At 42.6% G+C, this 12,482-nt stretch overlaps 1 protein-coding gene across 1 annotated transcript; it reads right to left on the bottom strand.

Moving 5' to 3' along the window:
• Nucleotides 1-253: 253 nt before the first annotated feature.
• dus3l (dihydrouridine synthase 3-like (S. cerevisiae)) lies at nt 254-12,305 on the bottom strand. Its single transcript, XM_044172715.1, has 16 exons — nt 12,001-12,305; nt 11,653-11,762; nt 10,330-10,594; nt 9,878-10,229; nt 9,276-9,352; nt 5,414-5,506; nt 5,165-5,206; nt 4,876-5,028; nt 4,578-4,694; nt 4,214-4,279; nt 3,852-3,962; nt 3,353-3,449; nt 3,116-3,191; nt 1,245-1,433; nt 622-750; nt 254-515 (listed from the first exon to the last, which is right to left on the bottom strand). The coding sequence occupies exons 2-16, from the start codon at nt 11,727-11,729 to the stop codon at nt 443-445; spliced, it is 1,917 nt and encodes a 638-aa protein (XP_044028650.1). The 5' UTR covers nt 11,730-11,762; nt 12,001-12,305; the 3' UTR covers nt 254-442.
• Nucleotides 12,306-12,482: the final 177 nt, after the last annotated feature.

Genomic DNA, 12,482 nt, shown 5'->3' with positions numbered 1-12,482 from the left:
GTGTTATGGGGTGTCATTAACATTTAAATTATTAATTTCACTGACTCAGTGTCTCAGTTTTCACACAAAATTATTAAACTCAGCTATGTTTTTCCTTCCAATTTCCAAAAGAAAAGCTTAATGTAAACAACATATGTAGATATTTGACAGAGCATCACTGGATTTTTATGTCAGTTATAAAGTTATTCCATAATGATGAATCAGAAATCACGCCTTTCTCTTTAACCAGAAGAACAATATATAAGACACAAAGTTCTCAGTGTGGCAAAAGAGTTTATTGCATATATTTCATTACAAGTACACAAACACCCATATATTCTACTACTGCACCACAGGTCAAATAAGCAGACTATTCAATAGTCTTTATCATTAAAAACAAAACAAAACAAAAAAATCTAAAAGCACAGATGTTTATTTTTTTATTTTTTAGACAATGAGAAATTCACTTGTAGGCATTGGCTTTATGTTTGGGCAAAAAGTTGAAATTCTTCGGTACAGCTCCAAGTAGCATTTCACTGGAGAGGGGACAAAGTGAGAGGTTAAAATAAGAAAATACTACAATCTTAGTGTACAATCATTTTGAATGATGCTTCTTGCCAGTTTAGACAGTTTTCTGCTCACCTAATCCTGACCCAGTCCCCAACATTTTGACTGGCCATCAGTGACTCCAGGTAGTTTCTGCCCATGTAGTATGGAGGTCGCTCATTGATCTTCTGAGGCACTCGCTCCAACAGACCCACTGGAATATATCTGAGAGACAGAGATGGAGGGGGGGAAGAGAAACATTATCTTTAATTTCTCTCCAGTCCAATGTAATTAAGTATTCAATGTGAAAGCCAGATTATGTGTGATGGGTTTGTCGCTTAAAAGGTGGGACATGCGATTCTGGAGAAATCCAATACCATGACAAATACCATGATATAGAGAAAACAACAACACAGTTCCATCTTGCAGCCATTTGGAGCAACTAGTATATGTAGTGACCTAATGTCTCTTTTAGAATTGCTGTTCTTTATTACAATCAAACACATTTTAAAAAAAGGTATCAGATGTCCCCACAGGCTCCAACACTGTTTGATGACATGACTTAAAACACCATGACTAACAGTGGGCCTGCTATTAAAATACTGTGTTACTACCAGTATACATACTGAGTCTGTTTCAGTTTCAAATTACAAACATTAATGAATATGGCTTTTTCACAGAAAAAAATACAATATACTGAAGTGCATGTTGTTGCCTACCTGCACATGAAGGAGAGCCACTCCAGCATGAAGGTGCGGGTCTTCTCCACACCTCGGGTGTCGGAGCCCCAGTGCTCCAGACCGAAGTTGGTGAAATCCCTGAGTATGTCCAGTCGCTCACTGGATGAGATGTCCCAGTGTCTGCTCTCCTTTATTTCAGTGAAGATCCAAGGCTTAATGAGAGCACCTCTGAAGAGAGCCAACCACAACAAAAGTCAAACGTACAATACTTTTTACATTTTATTCTACTGTCAATTCAAGTTCACTACATAAATTATTGGGCTTCTAAACATGGAGTAATTTCACTGGTCAAGACCACAATTTCCAAAGACATTCAATTTCCATATAAACATATGGGTCAAATACAGCAGGTAAAATAAGTATTGAACATGTCACCATTTTTCTCAGTAAATATATTTCTGAAGGTGTTATTGAAATTAAATTTTCACCAGATGATTCACATACTGATGGCATTGGTTACAGAAGGATTTCAAAACATCTGAATGTTCCAGTGAACACTGTTGGGGCCATAATCCGGAAGTGGAAAAACATAATTTTACCATAAACCAGCCACGACCAGGTGCTCCTCGCAAGATTTCTGACAGAGAAGTGAAAAGAATTATCAGAAGAGTTGTTCAAGAGCCAAGGACCACTTGTTTACAGCTTCAGAAGGACCTGGAATTAGCAGGTACAATTGTTTCAAAGAAAACGATAAGTAATGCACTCAACCGCCATGGCCTGTATGCACGCTCACCACACAAGACTCCATTACTGAAGAAAAAGCACGTTGAAGCACATTTAAAGTTTGCTGCACAACATTGAGACAAGCCTGTGACATACTGGGAGAATGTAGTCTGGTCAGATGAGACCAAAATTGAACTTTTTGGATGCCATAATACACACCATGTTTGGAGGAGAAATGGCACTGCACATCACCCCCAAAACACCATACCAACAGTGAAGTTTGGAGGTGGAAACATTATGGTGTGGGGCTGTTTTTCAGCATACGGTACTGGCAAACTTCATATAATTGAAGGAAGGATGAATGGCAAAATGTACAGAGATATTCTTGATAAAAATCTGCTGCCATCTACCAGGATGATGAAGGTGAAACAAGGGTGGAGAAAGAAATGCCAGAGAGGCACAGAGAAAGAATGGCCCGGCCAATTACCTGACTTGAATCCAATTGAAACTCTAGGGAAAGAAGATCAGAGTTCATAGAAAAGGCCCACAGAACCTTTAAGATTTGAAGACTGTTTGTGTGGAAGAATGGGCCAAAATCCCACTTCAGAAATGCATGCAACTCGTTTCTCCATACAGGAGGCGTCTTGAAGCCGTCATTACCAACATAGGCTTTTGTACAAAGTATTAAATGAATTTCAGTAAGCGTGTTCAAAACTTTTTCCCTATGTCATTTAACATTATTATACATAATTTATGGACATCTATGGTTAGATTTCTTTGCATGTGTGGATTACATGGGTTGTTACAAACAACTAGTGAAAATTTCATGTCAATAGCACCTTTAGAAATAGATTTACTAAGAAAAATGGTGACGTGTTCAATACTTATTTTACCTGTTGTACATGTCTGCCTGAAATGCAGTCACAATGGTCAAAAAAATTAGTCCAGGTGAATAGTGCCAAAACTTATGATGACATATGACAGGCGTAGAAGAAAGGTGTTTGCAAAAAGGAGCTTACTGCCAAATAAAAATTATATTTCATTCTTTATTCCAAAAGAAGGTGGCAGGCTTTCTTTTTCTAAAGGTGTCCTGAAGGTTAAGGGTAGACCACATAATTACTTGACATTTATTTGGTTATGTGTTTCCAATATTTTGTCTATACTGTGTGTAATCACTTGGCACCAACCTTGCAATCATAATACCAGAAACTCCAGTCTCTCTCGCTTTCATGGCATCCTCATAGGACAAAATGTCTCCATTACCTGAGATAAAATAGACATAAATCACCTTAGGACACCGCAACCTGTGCATGATTTTACAACCTTGATATTTCCAAATTGTATAAATGGAGTTTTTATAGTATTTATCTAATATTTCCCCATTCTGCACTACATGCAGCTGCAATCTTTACAAATCCACATACCAAAAAGTGGGACAGGACTAGCCAGCTTGGAGCAGGTGGTGATATAGTCCCAGTCAGCTAGCTTTGTGTAGCGCTGCTCTCTGGATCGACCATGCAACTGCACGAAAACAACAGCATCGGTGGTGTGTCATCACACATTAATGCTGACACCACATCTCATATATTTAAGAATGACGACACAGAAAAAATGAGAGGAAAACAGATCATGTGTGACTGAAAACATCTCATAGATAATTTATCATCATATGACAAGGACATGGATTTAATGAAGAGCCAAGCGAAATGAAAAATGGGAACAAATCCCCCCGCAGATAAAGAGTCCAGACATTCTTATTTTTCCAGACTTGTGCTATGATGACTAACGTTAAATATGATCTTTAACATAAAATTAGAGTAGATACCTTTTCAGACTGCTAAAATACCTCTCTTTTTAGACTTGCAATCTCTTTTCACATTTATGTAACTGTAACATTAATGTTTCTTCCTCTACAAGACTTACTGTGATCATTGAGACGTCCCATTTCTTCATTTCAGGGATGAGTTTGTGTGCTATGTTGCACTTCTCCTGAACACCAGTGCGAATCTTGACTGTCAAAGGGACATCGAGCACCTTCAGAAAGTACAAGTCATGTTTTCATTCAGGCTTTCACTTGCAAAAAAACTAAATTGACTGTACATGTAATCCAAGCCAAAGAAAAAGATTGTTTTCATGGTACAGTTATATTTTCAATTTGTTTTGAATCATTACTTGTATTTCCTCCTAACAGACCAAAAACTCTTCTAAAACAGCCAACACTATAGTATTGCCTTCAGTGAAAATACAATAAATGCTTTACATGAGGTAAGAACCCCAACACTTACATAGTTCATTCCCTTGACTATCTGTTCAAACTTTCTGGTGCGTGTCATCAAGCCGCAGCCTCCGCCCTGATGAGGGAAAGCAAACAAACAAACAAAGGTTTGGAAATACTGATAAAAAAAACTGAAAAAAAAAAGATGCTACATAATGGGTGTAATTTGCCCAGTCTTCGCGGGTCATCAGACCGCGGTGGAAACACAGACAACAATGGGCTGAAGGATCCTTTTAGTTCCATGAAAAGTAGCTCCAGGGAATAAAAGTTCCGGGTATTTTGGGTGGAAACGCGGCTTTATACTACAGGCAGGGAATCAGTGGAACTTTCCTTTAATCTTTGAATGGGACTACTTGGTTTGATGGGGCGTTTACCTTCTTGTAGACAAGGTCAATGGGGCATCCAGAGTTGATGTCCACAAAGTCAACATCAGTGTTGTTGTTGATGAGCTCTGCACACCTCGTCATGGTGTCGGGGAAGCAGCCCTCCACCTGGAGACACAATTTGGACTTCAGAACTGAGGCCATCTTCACTCTCACACAAAAACTTCTGTTCACAGAAAAACAAACGTTGCCAAAATCCCCAAGCCGTGTTTATAACAACAACATGAACAGAGTCATTCAACAACTCTGATAACTTCTGAAGAGTCTCAATAATCTATGATGTCATCACCTGGACGCCAAAAACATCTTCACTTTCGTGCCGTTTCAGGAGGGCCCACTCTGACTGCTGCCCCTGCAGCAGGTTCGTGCACATGGCCATCTCCCCACAGGTGATGTCTGCTCCAAAGCGCTTGCACACACGACGGAAAGGCAGATTTCCACACTAGGGAAAGAGCAGGAATCATTTAGTCAGGTCAGAACCTTATTTATGGGCCAGCATTTGATAGAACTTGGTATATTACCTGTTCTTCAGGAAATTTTAAATAAAATAGAATGACAACAAGTCTGGCAGTACTTACAGTTGTTAGAGGAGCAAGGTAGAGCTTGTCTTGAAAGTCCACCTATAACACAGAGACAAAGAAAATCACTCCTTAGACATTAACCCACAGTACTACTACTTAAATATGTATCAGTAGGCTTTTATTAATTTGTACACTTATTTAGCAAGAAAAGGGATTACACAATACTCCTTATGTTATTTAAAACAAATCACCAAATTACTTTAAGAAAATATAATTTTAGAGGAAAGATGGGCGGCTGAGATATACCTGTTTCTTTTCACATGGGCGCAACTTGATGACATCCACATCAGTCAGAGGGCCGACAGTCTTCACTGGAGTTGGATCTGGGCTGGCCTGTAGCTGGTCACAAAGCAAACATGCAAAAATACTGTACATGTAAAACAGCAAGCAAACACACTAATATATATATATATATATATATATATATATATATATATATATATATATATATATATATATATATATATATATATATATATATATATATATATATATATATATATATATATATATATATATATATATATATATATAGCGGCTGGATAGCTCAATTGGTAAGTCTCAGGACTTTCACACAGGGGACCCGGTTCGAATCCCCTCGGGACGCATTGAGCAATGACCATCATCCAGTGCGGAAAGGCTGGATAGCTCGATTTGATAGGCCACGGACACTCACGGGGAACAAGGGTTCGAATCCCCTCGGGCGCAATGAGCAATGACCCATCATCCAGTGGGTCCTTAGGCAAGACCCTTCACGCTGCTGCCTACCTCATGATGATGAGTGACGATGAAATGATTGACATGCCGGCTCAGACGTCGCCCGCCAAACAAGGTCTGCGTCAGGTGTTGGGGAACCAGGGCATCGAGACGACAAATGGGCTACTGGAACAAGACGGAAATGGGCGAGATGCGATAACAAGGCTCTGTTGGAATGCTACTACTCCAGTAACCCTAGTCAGAGGGGTTACATGCACAGGATGTGGGGTGAATGGTTACTTGAAACCCACAATCGAGGCTTACGGCGAAGCAACTAGTAGCTCAGTGTTCCAACATCCACAAGCGGCAACTGCTATCACAACTTGAGATTGACGAGGTACAACACAAATGCTACGGCAAGGGGGAGCCAGGACTACAGGTCAGAGGGGAGCATCCAGCAGCTCCCTCAACCAGAGATTGGGCACGAAGCCCCAAGAGAAATCACGCTGAACGAGGCAGCAACTGACCTGAAAGATAAGATCATGGCGAGGATGAATACAAGGCAACCCCAACTACAACGGCTAAGTGAAGTACCATCAGAAAGTCTCCTAGAAGATGTGAATGCAGCATTGAGAGCGATCCCTACCACAACCATCACTGAAACCAATGAGCTGATATACGCCTCAGCAGCAGTGATCCTAGAGATGCTTGGCTACAAGAGCAACCATGGGAGCCATGAGAGACAATACCCACCATGGAAACGAAGGTTGGAGGCAAAAATCAAGGAGGCCCGGAGAGAAGTGAGCCAACTGACAGAGGCTGAGAGGGGTGCAATGAGAAAGCAAGTACCCAAGAAGTACAACCAGATGCCCATACCTGAAGCACTCGAAACTGCCAAACAAAGGCTCCAAGCCTTGGCCAGCCGCCTAAAGAGATACACGAGAGACAATGAAGCCAGAAGAATAAACCGGCTGTTCGCAACTCAACCTGCGAAAGTGTACGCTCAATGGCAGGGTAATAACAGCAGAGCAGACCCACCAAGGCTGGAAACGGAGCAGTACTGGAAAAGTATATGGGAAAGGGAGGCATCACACAACAGCGATGCACAGTGGCTGGCAGCCCTGAGAAAGGACCACAGCAACCTCCTGAACAGAATCCAGTCACCATCACAGCGGCAGACATCCAAGAAAGAGTCTCAGGTATGAAGAACTGACAGCACCGGGCCCTGACAGGATCCACACCTACTGGCTAAAGAAGCTCACTGCACTCCACGAGCGCCTAGCAGCACAAATGAACCAGCTGCTAAGAGATGGGACGCACCCTGAATGGCTTACCGAAGGGCGCACAATCCTGATCCTGAAGGATCCCGCAAAGGGTACAGTCCCATCCAACTATCGGCCAATAACCTGCCTCTCCACAACATGGAAGCTCATGTCAGGCATCATTGCGGCTAAGATAAGTGGACACATGGATCAATACATGAGCAAAGCACAGAAGGGCATTGGCAGAGGAACCAGAGGAGCCAAACACCAACTCCTGGTTGACAGAACAGTCACCCAAGACTGCAGAGCCCGACACACCAACCTGTGCACTGCCTGGATTGATTACAAGAAAGCATATGACTCAATGCCGCACACATGGATCACTGAATGCTTAGAGATGTACAACATCAACAGGACTCTAAGGGACTTCATTGCGAACTCGATGAGGCTGTGGAAAACCACCCTTGAGGCCAATGGTAAGCCACTTGCACAAGTATCCATCAAATGTGGCATATACCAAGGAGATGCTCTGTCCCCACTGCTGTTCTGCATAGGTCTGAACCCCTCAGCCAAATAATCAACAAGACTGGCTATGGATACCGACTCAGGAACGGGCCACCATCAGTCACCTCCTCTACATGGATGACATCAAGCTATACGCTAAGAGCGAAGCGGGACATCGACTCACTGATCCACACCACCAGGATCTACAGCTCTGACATTGGGATGTCATTCGGGCTTGAGAAGTGCAGTCGAATGGTGACAAAGAGAGGGAAGGTAGTCCACACAGAAGGGGTCTCACTCCCAGAAGGAACAATAGCAGACATTGAGGATGGTTACAAGTACCTTGGAATACCACAGGCAAATGGCAACCTCGAAGAGGCAACAAGGAAGACGGCAACGGCCAAATACCTTCAACGAGTAAGGCAAGTCCTAAGAAGTCAGCTCAATGGCAAGAACAAAGCCCAGGCAATAAACAGCTACGCCCTGCCAGTGATCAGATACCCTGCAGGAATAATAAGGTGGCCAAAGGAGGAGATACAGACCACAGACGTTAAGACGCGAAAGCTCCTCACCATGCATGGAGGGTTCCATCCCAAATCCAGCACCCTGAGACTGTACGCTAGCCGTAAGGAAGGCGGCCGTGGACTAGTGAGTGTGAGAGCCACTATCCAGGATGAAACATCCAAGATCCACAAGTACATCAAAGATAAGGCCCCAACAGATGACGTGCTCAGTGAATGTCTCAGGCAATGGGGAACAGAGGAAGACGTGCTGGAGGAAGGACCATCATGGGAGGACAAACCCCTACATGGGATGTACCACCGAACATAACTGAAGTGGCTGATATCAAGAAGTCCTACCAATGGCTAGAGCGGGCTGGATTGAAGGACAGCACAGAGGCACTCATCATGGCTGCACAGGAGCAGGCCCTGAGCACCAGAGCAATAGAGGCCCAGATCTACCGCACCAGACAAGACCCAAGGTGTAGGCTGTGCAAAGAGGCCCCTGAGACAATCCAGCACATAACTGCAGGGTGTAAGATGCTGGCAGGAAAAGCATACATGGAGCGCCATAACCAAGTAGCTGGCATAGTGTACAGGAACATCTGCACTGAGTATGGACTGGAAACCCCGAGGTCAAAGTGGGAAACACCTCCAAAGGTGGTAGAGAATGACCGAGCCAAGATCCTGTGGGACTTCCAGATCCAGACTGACAGAATGGTAATGGCGAACCAGCCTGACATCGTGGTGGTTGACAAACAACAGAGGAAAGCCTGTGGTTGATGTGGCGATACCAAGCGATGGCAACATCAGGAAAAAGGAACATGAGAAACTAGAGAAGTACCAAGGGCTTAGAGAAGAGCTGGAGAAGGCCTGGAAGGTGAAGGCAACAGTGGTGCCCGTGGTCATCGGAGCACTCGGGGCAGTGACCCCCAAACTGGAGGAGTGGCTACAGCAGATCCTGGAAGAACACCAGACATCTCGGTCCAGAAGAGCGCAGTACTGGGAACAGCAAAGATACTGCGCAGAACCCTCAAGCTCCCAGGCCTCTGGTAGAGGACCCGAGCTCGAAGGACGAGACCACCCGCGGGGGGTGAAGGACAAAGTTTTATATAAAGAGGTAGTGCTCTGAGTAGAATTTTATACCTGGGTTTCTGTTTCAGTAGACGCATGCTGCTCCCCTCCTGTTGGATCTGCAGATACTTCAGCTGCACAAGCATCACCTAGGTTTGTCAAAAGACAAAATTATAATACCAAATTTAAATCTATTTAAATTTCACATTTTATAGAAAGATACTTTCATTAAATATGTCTGTGTCTGAAAATACAAAATATTTAGAAACTAAACATACATACAACTAAGTAGCTCTTAAATCAAGGATGAATATTCATACAGGTTGTTATTAAACACCTGTTCCACTGAAATGACAAAGAGTGGCATGCATGTTCCCCAACTAAAATTAGGTGAGCTGATTAAATGAAAACTCCGATAAGTGCCACAGACTCATTTCAGAGACACTTCCTTTTCACTGCTGATTACTGCACTTCTACACAATTATACTGTCAGTGTCAGTATAATTTCAAATCACTTAACAGACTAGAAAATACGACTGACAGCTTCAAGAAGGAGCAGAAACACTGGCAGAATACTAACAGTATTCCTGAAGGACATGTGCACTGCCATTAGATCATGTATAAGTGTATTTTAACCCAAGTAAATCTATCTAAAACCTCTTTAGTCGTCTTACCATTCCCTTGCGTTTCTCTTTTGTCTCTGTTGTTTGAAAGTGTTTTGAGGTACTCTGCTGACTTCTTGAAGGCCACCGAACGCTTCCTCAGACTATTCTGGAGGTCTTTACTCAGGCTGTTCTTCACCACAGTCCTGCCCTCGTAGACCTTAATTAGTTCTGCATTCTCCATGGTTTTGAAGTCAGGTGTAGTGTGTGCCTTGGCAAAGCGGCAGGAGAGACCATAAGCACACTTTCCAAATGTGTCATAGAGGTAGCAGCTTTCCCCGATGTCAGCGGGCTTAGTGTCCATGTACTCAGCTACGTCATGGTGAAAGTGGCATTTGTCTCCAAAGGGGCATTCCCTATTGTCCTGCATGGATAGGAAAAGTCCTGACAATAACTATCAGCTGACATAGCGATTGAAAAGTACTGTATGTGGCATTTGTGAATGGTCGGTTAAAGTTTCGTACCTTAATGACTGAGAGACACAGTCGTTTTTCATCATAGGTGGTAGGCTTTGTGTGTGGCCTTGACTTATTCTGTCCCCGTAGTCGTTTACCATCTGGTTTTCCCGCAATATTTCTTTCCACAGGCTCCTGTTTGAGCTTTTTAGCTTCAGGTTCCTCAACAGAAGTCTCCTTTGTCTCCTCAACTTTGTCATTTTCACTGGCCTTTTCTCCTTTTGTAGACTCAGAGTCTACAAACCCGTGAAATTTTTCTTTGGTTGTTAGAAATCTGCAGATACAAGCAGAAAAAGAAGTGTAATCATGCAGTCAGTTTAGTTGTTTAATAATCTGACATACAAAATAATATTTGAAGACAGTGTGTAATGGCCATTGTATAAAATGGTGCAACATCAATGCCCTGCCCCCAGTTTTAATTCATGTGTTACAATTTATGTGGTAGTCTTCTCATGTATTTTTGACACAGCATCGACACACTACGACAGCTAAGACATAAGGCATTATTTTTCACTATAGGGAAGAGTATGAATTAATTTACATAACATTTTGCCACATCTGCTCACTGCTCTATTATCACATAAATTACTCAGGTAATGGTACAATTACAATAAGGGCTATCGATACGGACCAGCCAGTCTGGAGGTCAAACTGGAGCGAAAGCAAAAAGAGAAAGTCCATACTCTGCAACAAGTCGAGTACATTCACTATAGCTGCTAAGCCTTTTTGCTGACTGTGTAGTCCTGTTGGCTTCATCAGACAAAGCAACATGCAGTCTGAAATGGTTATGGGGGGGCAGCATCTTCAAGTATGAATACATGCTACTCTGCTGGAAAAAGATGGGATTACTCTATTCAGGTTGGGAGCCACTTGCTGCCCCAAGTGAAGGGCATCCCTCAGTATACCAATGAGAAGAACAGGCAGACTGGTGTGGTGTCTGCAATGATACAAGCATTATAATGGACTGTCATGGTGAAGAGGGAGCTGACAGACAAGACATGATGCAAAGTACGGATTTCTGGCACAACTTCACCTACTTCCAAGATACATGGAGAAGGGAAAATGTCTGAATATCCTAATCGGGTGACCCTGATGAAGGCTACAAGCCGAAACACATTAGTCTGACAATAAAGTTGTTCTTTGAGTTTTGACCTCTTCAGACAAGACATGATGTTGATGATGTGTTTTGGCAGCTGTATGGTGGTTACTGTCACATCATCGGTCTAAACATAAACACTTTGGACAAGACTTCAATGTTTGCAGTGATTTCCACCAGTTTCCAGTGTGACTGGAAATTTTTCGCATGTGTTCCACAAATACCTAGTTACTCACTCTGGTTTGATGGCAGCTTCACCCTTTACGAATACATCTGTCCTTTTTTCAACGGTTTCCTCCGCCGCTTTTTCCATCACACCTTCACAGGCTTTTCTCCAATCCTTATCCTGAAACATGTCGATACATCAGCTGATCACTATCAATCTAACTAGCGTGCTGCTTAACAGGACAGCCAGCGATTATCTCCTTGTCCTGAGCTACGAGTATGTCTTACACACCAAGAACAACTCTGTACTGCATATTTAACTGTAATTTCTTTATATGTTGACTTAACGTCAGACGTAGCTACTTTATTTACTTTTAAGTTGCCTGACTAAATTCAAATTAGCCGAGTTGTTAACTTACCTGTTATTATTAAGGTTGCCAAAAGTAAACAGTTAATGCAGCAAGCTTTGCCCGAACAGTGAATTTAATGGAATATCCCTAACCCCGCTAACAAGCTAACAGCTAACGTAACGGCTGTTGACGCAGTCACTGGCTAGCTAGCGCATTTAACTCTAATTTACAGCTATTAAAGTCTCATCAAAAGTTAAAACTATACGAATACATTTAATTTGAATTATACTTCTGTCTCACGCACTATCACGTACACCTTCAACAGCGTGAGAAAGCGCTTGTGCAACAGTTTGGTGAACTCCGTGGTGTACTGACCGACGAACATTGGTTCCGGATACCGGTCTCAGTCTCCCCCAATCTTCAGATTAAACTATTCAAGGATTTTAATGGAGATGTGTGGTCCAGGGATGTCACATAATCAGATAACCAGTTAATTGAATATGCATCAGTTTTAAAATAGCACCAAAACCCATCTTCAGTATTGCAAAACA

This window comes from Siniperca chuatsi, linkage group LG17 (assembly GCF_020085105.1).
Source record: "Siniperca chuatsi isolate FFG_IHB_CAS linkage group LG17, ASM2008510v1, whole genome shotgun sequence".
NCBI lineage: Eukaryota > Metazoa > Chordata > Actinopteri > Centrarchiformes > Sinipercidae > Siniperca > Siniperca chuatsi.
The sequence above is the reverse complement of the archived record's forward strand: the minus strand, read 5'-3'. Positions and strand labels throughout refer to the sequence as shown.